The sequence below is a fragment of the Pagrus major genome, chromosome 16, assembly GCF_040436345.1.
Source record: "Pagrus major chromosome 16, Pma_NU_1.0".
Classification (NCBI taxonomy): Eukaryota; Metazoa; Chordata; class Actinopteri; order Spariformes; family Sparidae; genus Pagrus; species Pagrus major.
The window spans coordinates 12,992,335-13,015,668 of NC_133230.1; the positions used below are offsets into that span (position 1 = coordinate 12,992,335).

At 43.0% G+C, this 23,334-nt stretch overlaps 1 protein-coding gene across 2 annotated transcripts in view; it reads right to left on the minus strand.

Annotated features, from left to right (window-relative positions):
- Nucleotides 1–6,782: 6,782 nt before the first annotated feature.
- Nucleotides 6,783–23,334, minus strand: part of map7d1b (MAP7 domain containing 1b) — a 40,256-nt gene continuing 23,704 nt past the window's right edge. Inside the window, exons 4-17 of one of the 2 annotated variants that reach the window (XM_073482697.1) lie at nucleotides 22,220–22,383; nucleotides 21,434–21,542; nucleotides 20,573–20,677; nucleotides 15,416–15,535; nucleotides 14,627–14,754; nucleotides 13,322–13,464; nucleotides 12,623–12,858; nucleotides 12,049–12,394; nucleotides 11,561–11,741; nucleotides 9,337–9,441; nucleotides 9,200–9,250; nucleotides 9,047–9,101; nucleotides 8,707–8,964; nucleotides 6,783–7,428 (exon numbers count right to left, since the gene is read on the minus strand). In XM_073482697.1, the coding sequence (XP_073338798.1) occupies nucleotides 7,418–7,428; nucleotides 8,707–8,964; nucleotides 9,047–9,101; nucleotides 9,200–9,250; nucleotides 9,337–9,441; nucleotides 11,561–11,741; nucleotides 12,049–12,394; nucleotides 12,623–12,858; nucleotides 13,322–13,464; nucleotides 14,627–14,754; nucleotides 15,416–15,535; nucleotides 20,573–20,677; nucleotides 21,434–21,542; nucleotides 22,220–22,383 (2,012 nt within the window). In that variant the 3' untranslated portion in view covers nucleotides 6,783–7,417. Of the gene's footprint in view, nucleotides 7,429–8,706; nucleotides 8,965–9,046; nucleotides 9,102–9,199; nucleotides 9,251–9,336; nucleotides 9,442–11,560; nucleotides 11,742–12,048; nucleotides 12,395–12,622; nucleotides 12,859–13,321; nucleotides 13,465–14,626; nucleotides 14,779–15,415; nucleotides 15,536–20,572; nucleotides 20,678–21,433; nucleotides 21,543–22,219; nucleotides 22,384–23,334 lie in introns of both variants that reach the window. The other variant, XM_073482698.1, reaches the window with a different exon arrangement.

The following is a 23,334-nucleotide window of genomic DNA, read 5'->3' on the forward strand; positions in this document are numbered from 1 at the left end:
GAGCTCATTATCTCGCCTATTTCTGTGTTTATTCTCGCTGTAGCACCTGTGGCACTGGCACATAGCGGGGTTATTGTCCCCTGGGGCAAAACATAAGGCAAGGCGAGTTTATTTGTATAGCTCACTTCAGACACAAGGCAACTCAAAGTGCTTTACAAGGGGCATAAAATTACATTAAAAGACATTCAAAACAAGTAGGAAGACATCAAGAAACAAAACAATTGAAACAAGTTAAGAAATAGGAAAGTAAGCTAACATATAATGAGGTTTAAAAGAGACAAGACTAACTGACTGACAATAACATAAGCTGCTGGGCCCTGTGAAAGTCCCTGTTCTCCACCTCCTCTGTGCATTTGTCTAAAAACAAATCACTTACAGGCCTAAATATGCATTGATGTGCACACAATATCTGACATATTGATGGTCCATAAAACTACATTTTGACAAAGGGCCTCTGTAAGATAAGCATAGTCTTCGGTCTATTGGAAACGGGCCAGACCCTCTGGTGAAAGTGACCATTAACTGGAAAATCTATTTGTAGATTTGGCGAATGAATGTTAATCAGAAGGGAAACATCATTTTTCTTGTTATACCTAAACAAACTAAATAAACAAACTGTCTTTATTTACATGAATGTTTTACTTTGTTTATATGTGGCGGACCCTGCCACCTTTCCAGCTTCAAACAGTGTTCTGGGGACCTTATTTTCCTCTGAGAACAGCTTGTTTATTCAGTTATGGAAAAAATAAATATTTCTGAGTTTGTATTATTACCTCATTAATATTGTAAAACTCTCCAAAACGTAGGAAACAGGTTTTGAGAAGGAAGAAGAATGTATTGAATAAAAAAAATGGATATATCTGGTTCTGCTGTATTGATTTTGATCTTTTGTTTTTAAACCGTCCATAATGAGTCCGGCTTCCTCTGGAGCCACGAAAAGTCTTCATGTGACTGTGCAGTCGTACTCCACAAGACCTGTGAACACACTTTTATGCCTAAAATGAGTGGAGTTACCCTTTAAGGCCCTTAACATGTCCGTTGGTGATGTGTATTAATGCTTCATATCCTGATATTCCCGAACAAACTGCGAGTAAGTGAACCTACCATCAAAAATCTCAGATTTGTTTGCTGATAATCAAAGAATGAACGCCATTTTTGTTTGGTCTTTGTCGTTATTTCTCTTGTGACAAAATTAGTTCTGGATGGATGATTCCTTTGGTTCGTCCTTGTAAATAAATAAATGCATTGAAAGGACTCGTAGCTGATTGGATACAGCATGTAGGTCAGGATCCTCACACACTAACCATCCTTTTTTTGGGGTTAATTACATCATTGAATCGGCAGATCTTTCATAAGCAACTGTTTACAGTCTCCTAGCATCCCCAAACAAACAGCTTGTCTTCTGGCTTGAAACTCTGTGTCATTAGTGCCTGGCGCTGGTGCTGTTTGTAGTACTGTGCACTATTTTTATCAGACTGTAAGCCTCATAACGCCTCCTATCACACACACAGATTCCATCCTTAACACCACTCAGGGCTCAGTGGGCCTTGGCCAAACGCAAATACACTAGTTGGTTACTAAAGTTATATTCTGTGTCAGCTCACTTACATGTTTTCTGTTGGATATGTGGGAGTCAGCAGTGAATAAATAACAGATCTGTCGCAAAGACGTCCCTCGAGGAGATTCCTCTTGAGATCAGTCAGTGTGCCTTGTGTCAGAGTCTGTTACAAACCGAGGAAGGTGTAGAAGTTCGTCTCCAACGTAAAGAAAATAAAACATTACAGATAAGAGGTTGGTTGTGCACCACCTGTTGACCTCAGGGAGCGTTTAAATCCCCCACAGTGAGGAGGAAACAAATCCTCGACAACCAGACTGGAGAGCTGTAACATTTGGTTCATTGTTCAGAGACTGTTTGACGTTGTTTCCTTATTACTTCCTTTTTTTAAAATCTTCCTTGTGCGTAGACAGTCTGTCAGGTGCTAAACAACATGTCAGTGGTCCTGGCCGAATTACACCAGCTATCGATCCGTTACAGAATTAATTTTAATCCCTGTAGTCTGGCTCCGCTTTACATCTCAGAACTCCTAACACTTTATTCTGCTCCAAGAAACCATGAAACCAGAGAATTACATGTTGTTAACAGTTCCAGGTTCAAAACAAAGAGGGATAACACCTTTACAGTTTTAACTGCAACACTTTCAAAAACATTTTCAGAGGTTTTAATATTGCTCTTTTATACTTTGTGTTACTGTTTTACATTTCTTGTTTTACTGCTCTTGACTTCCCTGATTTTATTGCATTTTATTATTATTATTTATCACTTTGGGGGGAAATTGCGTACGTTACAGTTCTAAAATAGACAATATCACACTGTAGATATAAACGAGATTTAAATGGAGAAAGATAATAAATAATAATGTATAAAGTACTAAAAAATAAAGTACTGAAATATAAAAATAACTTGAAACAAACATGTACACAAAACTATAATATATAATATATATCTAATATCACCAGAGCCGCTAGCTATTTAGCTCAGTTAGCCGTGCAGTTAGCGGTCAAGACTGGGAGCTCGGAGCACCGGGGAAGCGTTGGTGTTTATTCTGCTCGTACAGGAGCTGTGGACCTGCTGGTTAGCATGCTAACGTCAGTAGATATCTCTGCAACATAACAGACGTTATAATGTGATAACTGACCCTTTTCGTTCAACTCAAAATCGCCTTTCAATCACCTGAAATGTAACTATTTCATCGAAAAAGAAAGGAAAACATTCACATTTTGATGATGCCTGTGCTGTCAGAGAGGGAGTTCAGCTATCCACATCCTGCACAAAGACCTGGTTTGAATTCTGACAACTCTTCATGGCACGCAGCGATCAAATCGCCCCTCGTTGACCTTCCACCGAGCTATGCAAACAGTTCATACTCACTGTCATTTTCCTTTGCAGCGCAGGTGTCGGACACTCGGGCGTGCCAAAGTTAAAATTAACCCCCGACAAAATCTCTGCCTTGACCACAATGTGGGGCCACACATGGCTCCTTGTCTGTCTGTCACTACTGTTACGAGCTGTTTATGGTCTCTCTGCAGGCTCGAATACCAAGAGGCAGCGGACGACTCTGAGCAGTGAGATCAGCAGATGGAAGTGAAGTAAAAGTCAGTAAGATTAAAGGGACTGCACGCATGTTTTCTCCCTGCAACATGAAACTTGAGGAGCATTTTGTGTCATCATTCAAAATGGAGCAAACGAGGAACAAGTAAAAATAAGATGAAGGCCGTCAAAGCCAGAGTCCATCTAGAAAACACCAAAAAGTTCCAAATTATCACCTTTTTATTTATTTTCATATATTATTTATATATATTTAACTGACAGTAGCCCAGTTGTTCAGTTCGGCTTTGTTTAACAGTTTCTCCAGTCTTTATTAGAAGTACAACAAGTGACTTTTTCCTCTTTTCAAAGCAAAAATGTTGAAAATTTGTGCACTTGCACTAACAAGAAAACGGGAAAGACTGTATTTTATCAGTATTTTATTAATTAATCTAATTGTATTCCTGCTTATCTTAACTGAACCATGTCAGCATGATTAATTTAATAAAGAACAGAGATGGAAAACGAGACAATAAAATCTACATCTCAAATCAAAATGTCTGTCTTGTTTGCTGAGAGGAAATTGAGACCTCAGCGGTGTATTTTGATTTTCAAGATATAAAAACAGAAGTAAAAGATGAGGCTTACCTTGCGGGGGGAGAGTGAAAGTGCCTCGAAAAACAGAGAAGAGTGATACGTCTCTTCCTCCTCGTTTATAGAAACGTGTGGTGAAGACCGGCGTGGAGAAGCTTCTTGCAACCAACAGTCTGACAACCACTTGGTGAAATCACATCTGAATTATAAATAGTTCCCTCTCTGGAGGCCTTTTCAATGATGTTGTCTGAAGGATGATCTGAGTTAAGAGTGAGTAATGTGCCTGCAGGGTGTGCTAACGTTTCTAAAAGGTTGTAAATGTAGAAAGGTTCAAACGTTCTGCATCATTTATGACAATGACCTCGTGCCGTTTGTGACGTGAAGGATGGGCAGGTTGAACCGTTGAGCTCTGTGACAGTTTGACATTTGCATCCTGTTGCTTTTGGCTGAAGTCCAGAGAGACACTGACTTCCCGTATTGTAATTTCTTTCAGGCCGCTATCTCAGGTTCCACATTGATTGGGCAACAAACCAACAGATCAATGTGGGACCAGAGATAGCAGCATGAAAGACACTACAGGTCCTGCGTCTATGTGACCTCCAGTTGTAGCATTTGAACATTAACATGAAAACAGAACATTTGCAGGTTCCCGAAGATACACAATTTCTATTTGAATGATCTGTTTCAGCATGTGCGTCTGTACCGATGGTCTAAGATCAACTTTTACTAAAATTAGAGCTGTTGCAGCCGAGCTAGCAGCTCTATGAGGCTGTTTCCAGGCACAGCAGTTCACCCAAAAAAGGAAAATTCAATCATCATCAACACACGATATTGTCTTTTTAATACCAGGGCTCTAATTTTTCTCCTGGGCTTTGCATCGCCCAAGACGATGGTGATTGGTTCAAAGAAATACAATCCATCCAACAGTTGTCGAGACATTTCAGTCGAACCACAGATGTAGTAATGGTGGAAAACTCAGGGGATGACTTAAGTTGTTAGGGTTCATCCTCTGGGCACCATGAATGGCCGTCTACTAGATGCTGTCATATTTCACTGATAGAGAAAAGTTGAACCTGCTGGTGGCGCTAAAGAAAAAGTCAGGGGACCACAAACGTCATTAGGATTGAGACAAGTCACTAAAAAACAAAAAATATCACTGAAGATAAGAAGTCAGAAGATCACCAAAGTCGTTAGGCTTCAACCTCTGGGGAACATGAATGTCTGTACAGAAGTTCAGGGCAATCCTTCCAGTAGTTGTTGAGATATGTCGGTCTGCACCAGAGTCGTGACAGACGTCACACTGCCGTGTTGCACCTGTCTCATCCAGGTGAACACCCACTGATCAGACACACAACAGAACACTATAGAACCACGAGTTGCAGCGTAGCTCTGCTCAGACAGACGAGTAAACAGGGTCTCGTTACTCACAGGATCACAGCATCACACAGTGAATAAGCTGTCTAATTAAAAAGCTACCATCAGACAACATGTCCTCCCCCTCTGGTGTCCGTCCAGAATCACATCTCTGCACCAAATGGCAGCGTGGTCACACAGAAACAAGCTCCAGTGTTTTCTGTGAGACATCTGATACGGTAGCGACCCGGTGACAGATGCACGGACCGGCTGCTGCTGCGGTGAGAGTTCAGGTTGAGGACAGAGTCACTCGGAGTTGACGGGAAAACAAGAGCAGCGACCACAAGGCTTCTGATATTTGATTTGAGCTCAGACTCACACCTTTGAGCCTTCAGCTGGACGACACTCAGAGCTGTCTGAGGTCATCTCTCTTCTCTGTGTCACATGAAGTCAAACAAACAGACTGAAAACAGAAGGACCCTGTTAAAGTCTTAATACTGTCAAACATAAAATCCTGTTCCCAGACTCAAACTGGAGAGTGTGTGGGTTTTCCCCAGGTGCTCCGGTTTCTCCCCACACAGTATTTTATAGACATATTATATGAGCTGAGGGTGAAATTATTAATATGCATTAATACGAAATGATCCAAAACGAAAGTTAAAAAAACACATACAATGTATCAATAGTTGAATGAGGATTAATATAAAATATAATTCATCATTATTATTATTATTATTATTATTATTATGGATTAAGGGACTCAGCAGCATCTCTTAGTTCTCAGCTTAATTTTACTTTCTGGTTAATGCTCGGAGGATGATGGTGATCTTGAATATGTATTATAAATATAAATTACAATCATTCAAAACCACCAAAACAGTTTATTTCCTTGTGTAATAATCTATTCTTCCTTTTGCTGGGGACCAACAACAGCCCACTCATGGACCCCAGTTTGAATAAAAACCAGTGCTTCAGAGTCTGTGCTGCCACCCTGTGGTCTCTCTGAACATGCTAGTTAGTGTTAGGGACCTGAATTTAAGTAATTTAAGAGTAAAACTCTTGAGCAAGTATGTAAGAAAATTTGTAAAAGTATCTGCATATACATTTAAAATTAATTTAAAATAACTATATGTAACACAATCGATTAAAAAGGATTTATCACTGCTTTAGTCTCAGTCAGTCAGTTGTAGCTGTTCGAGTCGGGGCAACTTTTACTTTACATACAGTTATATAGTAAAGTCCAGTTCCCAGCCTGAGGGTCAGCATCATAACACAAATCTGAAGGGTCATGAGATGATTAACTGGAGAGGAAACGAGAACAAAAAATAGGTTTTGCTACAAAACTCTGTTGTTATTTTGGAGACTTTTCACTTATCTTTATCATTTTTGGGCCTCCAAAAGTGATTTAAACAAAACACCTGAGAAGTTTTTTTCTTAACATGTGTTTGTAATGAAAAACATTAAGCTGAGAGGTAACAAGTACCTAAAGCTGTCTGATAAATGATAGTAAATGATGGCTAATGGTGTCAAAAGTACAATATTTCCCTCTGAGATGTAGTGGAGGATGAGTATAAATGAAGAAAATTTAAATAAAGTATACAGCAAGTACCTTAAAAGTGCACTCAAGTACAGTATCTGAGTAAATGTACTGTCTTATTTCCTTGTGATGTCATATTAATATGTGTGTGTGATGTTTTCTGATGTTTCTGATGCAGACAGACAGACAGACAGACGGACAGATGGAGCCGAGTCCCTTTCATAAAGCTTTATTTCACAGATCCCCTGTAACAGGAGGCCGAGGCAGCCGGGCTCATTATACATTTACATACACTGTCTGTGGCCGGTCCTTACGATGCTCCCCCGTGTTAAATAACTCAATAATTCAAGACAAAAACAACAAACACACACACACACTGTTCAACTTAAGGTAACAATAACAATATCGTAACGACGGTAATAATAACAACCATTGTCAAATATTATGTATTTCCAGGATCTTATACTGTATTTTCTAAAATTTTTGTTACACAGTCAGTCATCTTTAAGGTGCACCATAAAATCTGTACGTGACGTTTCAGTAAAACTTGACAAATGCTGCACCAGAACACGCGGTGAAGACAGAGAATACTTGTTGTTGTTGTCGTTGTTGCATGTTTTTTATATTTCAGATGAGTTTGTTTTTTTTTCTTTCTCCAGGCAGAGTTTTTTTTTTTCTTCTCCTCGTCATCTTTTGTCCTCTGTGGCAAGATACTGTAGATGTGAGTTTTTCAGCGCAGTTCATCGTTTGTTTGTTTGGCACACTATTCTTATAAGCCGCTGTGGTGTGGCATGAATCTCATAGCTCAAGCTGAGACATAAGGCGCGTCTCCATGGATGTGTGGGGACTCACAGGACCTCTGCAGGGAAACAAAAACAAACAGGTGAGACCGGCCAGAAACCTTCTCTTTGATATTTAATGTTCATTTCTTAAATGTGGAATCAAAGCTTTATTTTTCCAGCAGGTTAAACGTGAGGATTTGCTGCTTCAGTATTTTCAGTTAACGTGCACACATTGGGTTTATTTGTATTCTTGAACATCTTTCCTCTGAGACACACGTTAAATGCTCTCTCTTTTTATTATTTTCCGTTGGTACTGTGTACTCCGGGGTTTGCTGCGGGCGTCGTCTCTTTGTTTCTTTATGTTTCTGATCATTTTGTGTTCGTGCAGTTCGTACACATGAGGACCGAGAGGATTTCTGATTCTTTGTGCGCCCCCACAGCGAGGGAAAAAGCCTTTTGTTTGTACGCACAATGAAGAAAAGAATGTCTTGTCATCTTGGGACGGCGGTTTACAGAATATCTGATCTTGAATTTTCCATTTTTACCATTTCAATAGGCGACAGAGTGGTCTTTTGGGGGCCTTGTAATTAAAAGATAAAGGTTTTACCACTGTACCCCTTTCACACTGGCCAAAAAACCCACTTACACCCACTAACATCTGGTTTTTATGTGCAGGGTGACTGTTAATTATCAGAGTCTGCAGTAGTCACAGGTACTTATCGCCTCCGGCTAGGCTCGGCTGTGACGTGAACTCAACACCAGATTGAACAGGCTAATTTAATCTCCTCTCCGTCACAGCATCTCCTCTGCGATTGCTACGACGTGTGTTGACGTTAAGGACGCTAGCTAGCTAATATCTTTCCGTCCGTCTCCGTCAGGTAGCGCTTGATCATCGCTCAGCAGGTTGTGGCTTCCGTGTGGTCGGAGCCAACAGAGACCAGAAAGAAGCGAGATGCGTCACTCCTCAGCAACTTCCGTTATCAGCTCCGGAAAAAACTAATCTAATTCAGAATATCATTGATTAAGACTTATCAAATCAAGATTTTATCAAGTTTCTTCTGGGTGTATTCTGATGAGGTTTATTATCTGCTGTTTTCTACTCTTCCCTGTTTTTTGGGCACGTTCATGATGACGTCAATTGCCTATTTTTAGCAGGTCACCCGTATTTAAAAGACCTCAGTATACACGCTAATTTTGGTGACTTCAGGATTCATTGATTGAAAAGTTCATGTTTAAGTGTTTAGGGTTTTTTCTTTCCATCTTGTTTCATTTAAAGGACTTTGACAGACCTAAAAAGGCAAACACATGATTTTTTTTAGAAGAAAAATGGCAGAAATTAGTGTCCATCTCTTCACCTGCGACATGCTGAGGCTTCATAGGGCCTGTCTTCATCAGGAACGGCTCTCCGCCCTCGAACGCCAGGATCGGCTCGCTGACCAGCCCGCTCTGAGTCTGCGTCGGGTTCCCACTGTTGTTCAGCTGGATGATCTCCTCGAAGTCGGCCGCCTCTCCGTTGGCTGAGACGCCGTTCTGGTGGGCGGCGGGCTGGACGCCGTTTACAACGGGAGCTGACGGGCTGAGGACTGCTGCGCCGGGACTCTGCAGGTTTCCAGCTGCAGCAGAAACATAAATAAATCAGATCCTTCTCAGACTGTTTAAATGACAGACCGACTGTGTTAAAGATGTGACTCTGACCTTTACTGAGCTCTGTGTCCTTGCCGTTGACCTGTGGAGAAGCTTTGACGTCCTTCTGCGATAAGAAAAAACAAAAACACATTTGTTTATTTCTGAAGAAGAAGAAGAGGAAGTTTATTTTCTTCCAGCTTGTTTGAAACGAATCACACAGACCTTATCTCCTGCATCGCTCTTCCGGGTCCTCTTCATAATCTCCTCAAGGCGCTGTGCAGAGCAGACAGGGAGATCACACAGTCAGCTGCTGATGTTTTTCTCAAAAAGAGGAAATACTGATGAGTGTCTGAACTTACCCTCTTCCTCTCCAGACGCTCCTGCTCTTCTTTCTGGAAGTGCTTCTCCCTCTCCAGGCGCTGACGCTCGGCCTCCTCGCGGGCTTTGACCTCGGCCTCCTCCCTCTGAAACAAGAAAACATTGATATGAAGATGACAGAAATAACACTTAGTTAAGTAAAACAACTTCCTGTTCACAAGTGCAGCTAAGAGACATGAAGCACGTGTTGATACGAGCAGTGTGTGTCGAGTGTTGGACATTTTTGTCTCTAAGGCCACTTAAAAGCTGCACTTAACCTCTCACTGTTTACACTAATACAGACTACTTCTTTGTTGTCTGTGGAGAAAATCCCCAGACTCCCTTCAAAAATTGCTCAAATCTGAGAGTTGTCGCATTGGGACAAACTTTATAAACTTTGTGAAAAGCTTTCTATGACTAATTCTTAACTATTCATGCCTTCTTGTTGATTCGGCATTAAATACCAGCCTGTCTGTTTCACAATTTAGACTTGATATACAAAAGAAGATGACATTTAATTGTCAATAAACATGTCAGATTTCACAGATACACTTAACAATAAATAATAAAGGCTACTTCTTTATCATCCGTGGAGAAAATCCCCAGACTCCCTTCAAAAATCCCTCAATTTTGTGATTTGTTGCATTAGGAGACACTTTATAAACTTTGTGAAATGTTGTATCTAACTAATTCTTAACAATCTGGGTGTTCTTGTTAATTCGGCATATGTTACACATGATGATATTTCTTTCTTTTTGTTTTTTTTTGTATTTGCATGCAGAGCAGGGAAGTGAGATCGAGTTACATGTTGATACCAGGTGTGAACTGACTTCAGACTGCAGCTATTAGTTTTGATTTTTTGGCACAAATCTTAAATAGTCGCACACATTTTCAGACAGTGAGAGAGCTCAACACTGTGGAGAAAGTCTCCAGACTCCCTTTAAAAATCACTCAGTTTTGAGGGTTTTCGCATCAGAGAGACTTTATGAGCTTTGTGAAACACCGTCTGCAACAAATTCTTAACTATTTGGACCTTCTTGTAAATTCGGCAAACGTTATACGTGAAAGTAATTCTCTGGACAGACGACTCTGGACCACCAGGGGGCAGCACATGCTCAGTCTGTCCTGCAGCCTCCAGGCCAGGGTTGATATTATGTGAATAACTCCATTACACGCTTCACTGAGTATTTAGAATCAGTACCAACCAAGCAGACGTGTTCAAGTCAGCAGTGAAAACAGAAATTATGATGTGTGCATAAATCACTCATCTGTCGGCCATTTAAATCTGCTGTTTGACCACAGTGAACAGACTTTTGACTGCAGCTATTTGTATACATTTTATGGGTACAAGTCTTCATCTGCAGACACTCGGAGAGCTCAACACTTGAACTAAATGAGCTCTAAAATATATGAGGGCCTCTCCAGCCCGGAGCGAGTGAGCTGTCAGGGTGGAACAATGGTCCGATTCAGGGGAAAATGGGAAAAGCTTCAGGCCCGGCGCACACTGACGCTGCTTATCCGACTATCAGCCCGCTGCAGAGCCAAGAGTATGAGACGGAGGCAACTCAGGACTGTCACTGTCACAATGGCTCCCTCAGCCTCCGCTCATCACCATTATGGAGGTCACCAGCTGGCATCGAGCAGACAAGGGCCCTCTGACTCGCAGGACTCACGCATGACACACATCGTCCGTGACAGCAGCACATATTCTCCTGCTTTAATCTGCCCTGATGCCAGACAGTCAAGGGGTGAGCGAGTCAGACCGGGGCCTGATGTTTGGGCCCCCCACCCCCCACCCCCACCGCTGCCACCGACAGCTCAGGCATCCTCGTATCCATTAATCTGCCCAGATGGTAAATGGGCTTACTGCATGCGGGGATCACAGGGATTCATGTTGGTTAATGGAAAATTAGAGGGTTTTCAGAGCGTAAAGTGTTTACAGTTCAGAAGGAATGATCATGTGTCTCATCGAGGACCTGGACAGTGAGTTCAGTGAAGGTTTGAGGGGTTTGAATCAGTGTGTTCGAGGAGTAAGGCTGCGTGATTTTGCCAGAGACGCTCACCGAAGGCCCCTAAAATGTAGAGAAGTCTGTGCATTTTGGACTGAAACTAGCATTTATTCACCAGTATAGTTCGTGTGTATTAGCTGGTGTTCGACCGTCACCGTGGATACGAATCACCGGCCGTGACGAATAATAATAAGGTCTGCGTTTCCTGTTCACTGACCTGTCTCTGCAGCCTCTCGTTCTCCTCCTGCTCAGCTTTGGCTCTCTGCTGCGCCTCCTTCTCATCCTGAGCTCGCTGGGCTTCGTCCCTCACGCGCTGCTGCTCGGCCATGAACCGAGCCTCCTCCTCCCTGCGCTTCCTCTCCTCCACCTCCCGCGCCATCGCCTCCTCACGAAGGATCCTGACAAGAGAAGGTACGTACTTTATTTTGCAGAAAGTGTTTTAAGTGTGAGCTGCCAAATTTCATGATTCTTTCCAGGAAACCCCCGAGGAAATGATTGTAGCGAGGAAACTACCGGGGTGCGACAAAATAACTTTACATTATGATGCAATTTAATGAAATGCTGGCTTTAAAATGTGTTTTTTTTATTGCAGCACTGTTGTATTGGATTACATCATGTTGTCAGGAGTTCCTGTCTTTTTGTTGAAACTAGATATTTTCACAGCAGCATCAACAGACTGATGTTGATCTTGACGTGACGTCTGACCTGTTCCTCTGCTCCTGCTCCAGACGCTCCTGCTCCTCCCTCTCCCGCTGCTCTCGGGCTTGTCTGCGTTTCTCGGCCAGGGCTCGAGCGGCCTCCTCCGGGTCGTTGGTGCCGGCTGATGGCCTGCTGGTCGGAGCAGCCGGGGTGGAGGCAGCTGCAGCAGCAGCAGCAGCAGTAGTGGTGGTGGTGGGTGCAGCAGAAGGAGCAGGATTAGTGGCGGCGGCAGGAGAAGCAGCCGAGGCAGCCGGCTCTACGCTCGGCACCGCTGGAGAGGCGGCTGAAACGACCGGAGGGCTGAGGGAAGGAGGTGTGACCGGAGCAGAGGACACCACGATGGCAGGGACGTCTGTCAGAGAGGAGACGGAGAGACACAGTCATAAGGTAGAAAAGATTTAGGTTTATAAGGTACTTTAAAAATGTCTGTGATATTCATCTTGACCACATGAACTGTGCAGCCATGGAGTAAAGTCACACACACACTCTGCTGTCATCGTGTGTGTTCACACTGTTTTCACGCTGAAACACAAATGTCGGCCAAATCCTCGAGGTCACCTTGAAGCTTGGAAACACTCACTCTTTTTCTCCTCTGAGCCATCAGGCTGCTGGGGTTCGTGGCCCGTTTCCACGACCGCAGTGACTGTCTGGGGCTGGACCCTGGCCGGCGTCTGGGCTCGTTTAGGTCTGGTCTTGGTGCCAGGAGGAGTCTTCTTGCCTGCGGGGGCCTTGGAGGCTGCTGCAGGCACCAGCGGGGACAGGGGCCGGCTTTTTGGGGCAGCAGGTGATGGAGGTCTGTTTTTGGGCTTCGGGGTGCTGAGGGGCAAAAGAGAAAAGGGGATGTGATTTCACAGCAGTGCAGGGAAAAGGTAATAAGGTTCCCAGTGCTCTACATAAAGCTCATATCTAGGTCATGTGGAGGAGATGAGCGACTCGATCTGAAACTCCACACTTGGTCGCCATTACTCTTTGGCTGCAGGGGAGTGTAACGTGAGAGGAGGAGATGCAGGAGCCATCTTTCCCTCCTGTGAACCAGTCAGGAAAACCCCCTTCTGCTGCTGGCAGACCGTCCATCGACTGCTCACTGAAAAGTGTCCAGCAGCATCTCTTTTGGTAGTTAGATTATAGCACCTTGAACCATCTGTCAGACATTAACCTGCTCCGGGGATGAAACGCGAGGACACATGAGCTCCCTCTCTCTCGCTGCCAGTCCTCAATATTAAATTAATGTAACATTTTCAGAGCTATAAATACAGTCTGTCAGGGATATCGGTGATACCTGGTCTCCGGCCTGGATCTCGTGGTCGTGGCAGTGGGCGATGCCGTATGTCTCTTCTTCTGCACTTTCTCCTTTGTGAGGGCTATCTTCTCTTTTTCATTCTCCCTCTCCTTGTCTTTCTTCTCCTTCTTCTTTTTGTCCACCTTGAAGAAAGACGGGACAATGATCAGTGATGACCACAGGCGAAGGCCGGCGCTTCTGCTCCAGATAAAGGCCTTTTGTTAAACCTGAAATATAGAGGCTCCTCCCAGATCACATTATAAGACAAGAAAAACAATCTTCAACCCTGGCATGACTGTCTGTTTCTCTTTCACATGCCATTCATAAAACGACTGTGAAGCATTTATTGATTCATTTTTAAATAAGCCTTAAGCACAACATTGACAACGAAGCACAGAACAACATTATCATTTATTTGTTTCAGGCAATCTGATAAATCTGAGTCCAATATTCACTCTCATATTAAACTCGTGTTTGGGCTCCTGAGGGAAATATTTGCCTATTTAGCTGCCGAATGCTCCATTATGTTTACAAGCCAGATGCTAACTGTGTCTGTCTTCTGTTTGTTGTTGGGCAGGGTGGGATATTAGAGTTTTATAACTGTAAAACGATGCTGATAGGAGCAGTGAGAGTAGGACAAAAAAGTCAAAGTGAAGCCACAGAAACGAGCTGGAAGAGGCTAAGAAGCTCCACAGACACCTTTAGCATTACACATAATCATTTAATCTGTCATTCATATGAACTTGATCAGGGGGTTTAGAGCTTTAGGTTTCAAAAAAACATAGCTGTCGTCTTAGCTAGTGCTTTTAATCCATCATGGCTATTTTTGTGTGAGTTTTGGAGATTAGAGCAGCTATTAAAGATCCAACTGGTTCTCTTGCAGGACCCGTACTCTGCCTCTAAATTGGTTTTACATCTATCTGTTTTGCATGATGAAAGCCTCGACAGCGTCATGGTACTCAGTGCAAAAAACATCCAACAAGTTTTTCAACGGGAGAAGGCGAGAAAAGCGTCAAAGTTCATACATAGGCGCCTTCTTCCCATTGGAAAGACTGCAGACACCCAGCCTGTCCGCTCTGCCTAGCCAGCCCAGAGACACTCTGGCAGCAAAGAGCTGCTCTGGAGGACGAGTGACCCCGAGTGGAGCAGCAGAAGACCGTGAAGGAGGACGAAGAGGTCGGTGTGTTTACTGGAGAAACTACATCTCAAAAATGGCCGTATCGTAATGCAACCAACGAAGGCAAACCAATCAGAGGCGTACACTCACAGTATGTTTTATGTATGAGAGTCATCATGTGTACTTACCGGTGTGGAGTTTCGTCGACGCTGGCGCTGGGTGATGTCCGGCGTGCTGGCCGAGGAGACCCTCCAGCGCTCGGCGGCGTTCTGGTGCGGGTGGTGATGGGAGCTGGCGTTCAGCGGGCTGGCGGAGGCTGAACGGGAGCAGTGGTGAGAGTCTGAGTAACACATAAACATGCAGAGAGCGGCAGCAGGGCCGAGGTCAGGGCCCCCGACACTCACACATACACCATGCAGAGTGATGATGACACGACCTCGCAGTGAGGCCACAACATGCTGCGAGCCGTCACTCACATCTAGAGGACAGATGAAGACGTGATGGCTGAGGAGAGGGCGACTTATTTTACTGGTTTTTGAATCTCACAAGGTTAATTATCTTTTTATTGTTATCCATTAGTGTCTTTTGTAGCTTTAGTATTGTGGTTTTTTCTGCAGGATTATTATAAAATCAGTGTGCAGAGCATCAAAACTTAATGACTTTTCCCGGATTTAATGGTTGTAGTTTGCCATAGTTTGCCATTTTCACTTCGTTTTGACATTTGTTTTATGTCACATTCAATCAATTAATCCAACACATAATTGACAGATTAACTGACATTGATGATAAAAGGTTAAATACAGCCTTATCGTCAATCAAACCAAATGTCAACACACAATATGAGTAACACATAGCTACATGAAGAGAGGTGAAGAGATGAGACTGAAACAAGTTACTTATAAACCACAAATGCCACACAGAGGAGAGGATTATGGGTACATTAGGTAGTAAGATCAGGTCGGGTGTCTCACACTCACGGGAGTCGCTGTTGTTGAGGAGGGTGGCGGCGCTGCGACTGCGGGCCAAGAAGGACAGCGTCGGCGTCATGAGCCGCTCCACGATCCGGCTCTCCCACGGGCTGAGACGCAGGCTGCGGGCTGACACAAGAGGGCGCCGTCAGTTACTGTCAGAGCACACAGGTGCTCACAGGTGCTCCACACAAACAATCGCAACACAAACCCTCATATCTCCTGCATACTGTCTGTCGCACAGGTGAACACTCACACGGCAGGAGGTGATTCAGTCCTCACTGATGACGCTGCAGCACATCCTCGCTTCCCTCACACACACACACACACACACACACACACTGAACACACTGCCTCCGTCGGATGCAGAGTGGAGTTTTACGCTGCGTTCATGTGCGGCAGGAAACATCTAAACTCGGAACTTGATTCCTCAAAGTAGGATGATGAAGTCTGAGGACATTTTTGCTTTTGTCAGAGGTAAATAAACACTGTTGTCTCGTGTTTATTCATCCAGACAAACCCTGATAACTTCTACAAACAAAGAAGCAGCGTTTGTTTCCTGGATTTGAGTTTTCTGACAAAATTACAGACATGAATAAAACGCAGGACTTTACTGTACAGATCTTTCCAGCGGCACATGAATGCACACTTGATTGTAAAAACATTTGGAAGCATCAATAATCTCATTGGCTGTTTTCGACATCAGGAGGCGGAGCCGAGAAACAAATCTGACGTACAAAAATAAACGGAAAGAACTTTTTTTTATCTGTTTACTGATTAAATTCATGATTTAGGAAGTTTAGCAGGAGAGCAAGCTTACATACAGTAGTATCTGAAAGATAGAGTCATTATCTACTAACTCCCATGCTGATGGAAAGTCAGGTGAAGTTTTGTAGATTCACAGCAAAACAACGCTGCAGCGTTCTCCTGAAGTTCACAGGGACTTGTTTTAAAATGTAATAAAACTGAAAGAAAACATAAAATGGCTCCATACAGCTCATCTGGCATATTTCAAGTCTTTGGATGTATGAGGCCATATTTTCTTTTGCTGTGAAGCTGCAGAAATGTTTTGTGGACTACAGAACTTCACCTGACTTTCCATCAACATGAGAGTGAGTAGATGATGACTGAATTTTCATTTTTGAGTGAACTTCTCCTTTAACTTGCTGTATGACGCTTTCATTCTCTCCCAAATGTGCCTGAAGAACCTGTAGGTTTGTTGAAAATCTATCTGATCACCTCGCCCTGACAATTTAAGTGGTGTTACTCACCAGTGTTGATATCCGATAGAAACAAAATAAATACTATTTTCCTTTCTTTAGCTTCACCCAGTGATGTTTAACTCATCCAGTGAGATTATTGCTGCAGCTCGGACGTCTTTTTTTTTTTTTTGTATAACTCAAACTCCGGTCTGCCGATCAGACGCTCTCAAACATCCAGATGAGTCGTACAGGATGAATGACCGAACCTTAACCCACACGTTACACACAGTACCAAACATTAGATAACAACACACCAACGTTAATCCTCATTACTTACCGCTCAACAACACATCACACAAGAAGCCAAAGTGTTTACTGTTTACTCGGCCTCACTCAAACCCGATGCAGTGCAGAGGCCCGGCATGACATTAGTGCTGTTTGTTCTATAAGCGACACGCACTCCCCCTGACTGTAACACCATCCCGTGTCACACTGTGTGTGTGTGTCTAACTGTTATTGAGTGTCATGGGATGAAAAATTCCACATGTATGACGTCCAACAACAGCAGAATATAATCAGATGCATTGTAATGAAGGGTGGAAAACACACACACACCAAAACATCAGTCTCTCGTGAGTATTAAAAAAGTAAACTTGACGTCAGGATAAAGTTGCTTTTAGTCAGAGGTCGGCGCCATCTTTGATTCTAGACGAATCAAATCAATCTGAAAGTATTTTTCAGAAATAAAAAAGTTTTATTTTACATCAATACTAGAGAAGTCTCTTCACATAGAATATCATAGAGAGGAAGACAAAGCTCAAACTTTTTCAACAGTAACTGAATAACTAAAAAAAAAAAAAACGATTGAAGCCCTTTCCTACAAATAATTTAAACTTTAGGCCTGCAGACAGCGGTGGAAAGGAGTACATTTACTCTCTTACTCTATTATTTACATGCTATCCTACGTTACACTTAAACTTTACGGCATTTTTGAGTTAAACATGCATCTTTTCAATCCACTGGATTAATTTAAAAACTGTAACTGTTTTAAAAAACAATCTATGATATGTTTCTTAAATATGATCATAAATAAAGTTCCTTGATTCACTTTCTTGCCAAGAGTTAGATGAGAGGATTGATACCACTCTCGTCTGAAGGCTAAATATGAAGCAATAACCAGCTGGTGGTTAGCTTAGCTTAGCTTAGTTATGCACAAGCCCCTGGACAAAGACTCCTGGCAATGAAATCGTTCGGCACGTAACCCCCTTGGAACCAACAACTCAACCTTTTTATTCCGTGTTTATTTTGGGCTAAACTGATTGGCTGCTTCCTTTAGCTTCATGATTAGCGTATAAACATAACAAAACTCTTTGCACGAGAGACAATAAGTCTATTTCCCAAAAATGGTGAACTACTCCTTTAAGTAAAACATCTGGATTCCTTTTCCTCCACTGCTGGTGACTTGATATCGGTAAGTGTTGCGTGCGTGTAGGTTTTGTTCTGCTCCTTTGAAACACAACCGAAAACAATCACACAGGGGACAGCAACATACAGATGGACACTGAACGCACCATCTCAACGTGACATCGAACGAAACGCGACAGCTGCTCCGGTTTGAGCGAACTTCCTGTCCTCTCATGACAAAAACTTCCACTGACAACATGCTGCACAGATATTTAGTGACTGCTCGACTTCTTCTCAGCGCTCTATTGTGGTGTATGTACACAAAGGTATGCATGACACCCATAAACACACACCACACATACACATGATAATAGTGCAATCACAACGGCGCCGCCAGCAACGACACGAGTCGTGTTGTTTGTACGCGTCTACGTAAAAAAAACAAAAAAAACACTCCTTATATCATTTCTTATGTAACATCACATGCAGTCACCTCTGCTGCACGTTGGCCGGATCATTTTAACGACATGTTTTATGACTAGCTGATAACTCGACTACCTCCTGTTGCTAGGCAACAGTCGTTTCCCTCCTCCTCTTCTCTCTCAAATGCGGCAAGAGGAGGCCGAGCTGAGCTGCTGCCTGCTGATGGACCGCTCACCTGGAGGTAGATTGATGTCTGGATCTACAAACGTCATAGCTCCAGCATCACTACCCCTGCCCTCCCCTCCCCCCACCACCACCAGACTGTTACTGGTACACTGAGCAGAGCATCTCCCCAGGCCACGAACACCAGCTCTGATATCGACTCTGGCTCTGCAGAAATATGATTCAGCGCCAATTTGTCCTTTCATGTTCCCGCAGTATCGGAGGATCTGTATCGGTAATGATCGAGCTCCAAATCTGAATCTCTTTTTGTCGGGAGGCCGAGAGCCGAACTGCTGATTGCACTGTGGGTGATACGATCTGTAATGACACATGTTATGAGGCGCGACGAATCTGAGATGAAGACAGCGCTGCTTATGTACAAGTGGGGAACTCAGGAGTCAGATGAAATGAGTTTGATACGACAAGTTAATTTAAATATTTATCATAATACAGCAGCTGCCACCATGACTGAAAGAGATCTGCTCAGTTTCTTGTTTAACAAGATCCTGATTGTGTTATAAAAAGATATTTTTCATGTTATTTTTACACGTTTTCCTCATTTTTACTACATATTAAATAATTCAGTCTTAAAAGAAACTATTCTTGCTATTATACTATGCTATTTCCAAACTGTATGTTCAGTGGTTGTCTGGCGTTAATGGGTTGTGTCTGTGTTTTCCTTCCTACAGTGGTGGTGCCTGCACAGTGGATTGTGAGCCATAGTTTCCCCGGTAAACACACCAGCCTCGTTGGTTGGCGCAGCTGCAGTGTCTCTGGGCTTGTTAGGCAAAGTGGACAGGCTTTGTCATTAACGGCAGTAAATCAAGAGTTTTGGGGTTTATGAACGTTGGTTGGACAAAAGACGCTATTTGAAGACGTCACTTCGGGCTCTGAGAAATTGTGGTGAGCATTTTTCACAATTTTATGACATTTTATAGACTAAACAAACAGATTGATTGACAATGAAGATAATCCTTAGCTGCAGCCGTACATTGTGCGCATGTTAGCATGCTAATGTTAGCGTTTAGCTCATAGCACCCTCCACTGCAGCTAGCATGGCAGCAGGCTCTTGTTTGTTCTAACAACACACCAAGTTGTGATGTTACAAAGTGAAAAGTTTCTTGTTTTTTTGTGATACAACAAGCTAAAGTGATGTGTTGTTAAAATAGTGTGTGGTAATGAGGAGAAAATATGTAGTAAAACATTAAAAATGCCTTGTAATAACGTAAAAAGGATTGTTTTACGATGAGAAACCTTTCATGTTATAACAAGAAACTGAGCATTTTTTGCCCTGGTGGCAGCAACACGTTAATGTAAACAACTAACCAAACAAAAGAGGCTTAATCTCTATAGAAATATTCTATGTATTTAGACAAGATAACACATAACAAAACAAAACATAACACAATGCAAGTGCATTTAGTTGCTCTTACTTTCATTTGCAACAGTCACACTATAATATCCACCACCAACACCACCACCACCACCACACCAAACCACCGACAGTAAAGTGCAGGGGGACAACCAATAAAGGAGGTGTTTGTGACAAGATGTGAACTTATAAACCTATGAAACACCAAAAATATATCACAAAATATGGCTCAGTGATGTCAATGTGAGAGGGAGGCTGATCAAAAATGCAAAGGAGACTCAAATCAATGACAACCACCAACTGAAATCAAAAAACCACGATGCATACGAGACCGAGAGCGTGATAAGAGGAGGGAGTAGGTGGTAAATGACCAGTCACCAAGCACAGGCAGGCAGGCAGGCCACCAGAAACGACAGTTATAATAATAACAAAAGAAGAAAAACCAAAAACCAGATTAGGAGAGGAGGAGGAAGGGGAGGTGGAGGGGGATGAAGAGGAAGGGAGGAGGAAGCCTGGTGGACATTGACGTCGGGTCGTCCTTACTTCTGTTGGGGGAGTTCCAGAGCGTGGCAGAGGACTTGGACAGCCTGTTGTTAATGACAGGGTCCACCTGTCTCGGCAAGTTGACCGTGGAGGCCGAGCATCTGCCTGCACCGGAGAGAACGCAACAGACAACAACTGTTCACAAGGCGGCCGGGGTGCAGGCGGCCCCAGCTGAGGACTGATAAAGGCTGCCCTCGGTCTGGATCTGGAGGGAGACTCACCATTCTCTGAGGACAAACTAGCTTCCCTTTAACATTCAGCAGGAGATTAAGTTCAGTTTTGCGGGCAAAAAGGGGGAGGAAATTTGAGGAGAGTGTGGGAAGGGTGTGGTATAGTTAGGCATCACTTTACTTAAAAGCTTCCTTCTGCTGCAAGAATATCACACAAGCGCTCTCTCACACACACTCGGGATCTTTCACGCTTGTCTTGACCTCAGCGTCACGGGTCCAACAGAAGCAGCCGTCACATGTTTGACACCAAAAGTCTGAAGGCCAGTCTGAAAGGAAAGTTATCTCGCAACTCTCTGAAAAAACACACTTCTAATATAATGAAACATGTGCGTGACAGCTACCTTGTTGCTCGTCTTTATGCCTCTTTGATCACTTTTAAATGGAGACATTCGCTGAGGAATTACAATATTTTAACATCATTAATGACTGTATCTGCCTCTGGTATCCACACCCTTCTGACAGCGAACCCTTCACAAGCTATTTCCCTGAATTGCATCATTTGGACCAGTGAGTCACTGGTGGTCTGTGCAGCCTCGCTCAACTTGAAGCCTTGAAGTTTCTGTGAGGATGTGATATATGATATATTCACGTCATTGTGTTCTCTTTAGGTTGTTGTTTGTTCGACACTCACTTTCTCGGCGGGAGGTCTGGTTGAGTCCGCCCGCCCAGGACCACCTCTGCTGGCGGATCTCGGCCCACGTCTTCTTCGTCGACCTCTTGATAGCCGCTTCATATCTCTCCTGGAGAAACGCGCAGGCAACAGTTAGTCGGTGTTTGCAAACAGTTAGCGCAGCTTCACATTAAGACTGGACTGGTTTTAGAAAAAAGAGCATAATAGCCTAAAAAGAGCAAATAATTTCCTCAAGAATTACTCAAATGAATCTTCTGTTTGTGGAGAAAATAACTGTTTGGTAGAAGAGCTTATGGCATGTGCGACTTGTGACAAGGACGCACAAGAAAACCACAAAATAGCCAGAAATGTTGAGAACCACCGCTGTGATCAATGGCTGTTAACTCAATTACAGCCAAAAAAATCTGCACTTCAGACCAACTGGAAAACTGGCGGTCTGCCTGTGCTTGGCATCCCGACTGACACTCAAGATGGGACTAAATCCAGTTACACAAGCAATTTTCCAGTGGTCAAAAACTGCACTTCGCTATCAGGCTTGTATAAACACTGGCACAGAGCAGATTTTTCCACCCTGACTTCAATTAGCACTAAATATTTTTGGAGAGCAGGACGCAGATCTTTGACCGGCAGTAAAAGAAATCTGTTTGTTATCGAATGTTTGCCCACAGTCGCGATAACATCAATTACAACCATATTAGCTCAGTCAATACTCATAACAAGCTTTAAAATCATATTGGTTTTGGTTTTGAGCTGCTTCATCTGGAGTTAAACTTTGCGTTTTCTGACCTTGTTCTTTTCTAGCTTCTGTCTCTGTTTCTCCTCCAGCAGAGCTCGACGTTTCTCAGCCTTCAGCCTCTGTTCCTCCAGCTTCCTCCTGCGGTCCTCCAGCTGGCTCTCCCTCAGACGTCGGGCCTTCTCCTCCTTCTCCAGCCACTGGGCCTTCTTCGCCGCTGGGGGAGGTCGTCACGGAGAGAAAAGTGGTTAAAATTCAGCCAAAGAAGCAACAAAGAGGAAGAGTGAGTAATGAAAATGACAGCAGAAAGTTAGAAAAAGTTGCTCAGCCCAAGTTGTTTTTTTTCTGCTTTTGTCTGGGAAGATCTAGCACTAAAATTGTATGAGTCATCCTCTGGGGACCATGACAATTTGTACCAAATTTCATGGCAATCCATCCAATTGTCCAGTTGTAGAGACATTTCAATCAAAACCACATTTAGGAGGAAGCAAAAGTCAACAGGATTAATCATCTGGGAACCCTGAATGCCCTGAAAATTTTGCCAATACGTCTTGTACATGACAAGATAGTTTACTTGTTAAAAAAAAAAAGCTTTGATGCAAGAGAAGAGTCAGGGAATCACTTAAGTTGTATGATTCATCCTCTGGGGATCATGAATATTTGCACCAAATTTCATGGCAATCAACAATAGTTGTTGAGACATTTCAATACGTCTTGTACATGACAAGATATTGTACTTAGATATAAGCTTTGATGCAAAAGAAGAGTCAGAGAATCACTAAAATTGTATGATTCATCTTCTGGGGATCATGAACATTCATAAAAAAATTGGCAACAATAAATTTGGTAGATTTGGAGATATTTTACTTGTTAAATAAAAGCTTTGATGCCGGAGAAGAGTCAGAGAATCACTAAAACTGTACTATTCATCTTCTGGGGATCATGAATATTCATAAAAAATAAACAATAAATTTGGTGGATTTGGAGATATTTACTTGTTAAATAAATGCTTTGTTGAAGGGAGAAGAGTCAGGGAATCAATACAATTGTATGATTCATCCTCTGGGGACCCTGAATGTTTGTACCAAATTTCATGGCAACCTGTCCAGTGGTTGTCAGAATCAATCTGTCTGAAATAAAGCGACAGACCGACATTAGCATCATTTGA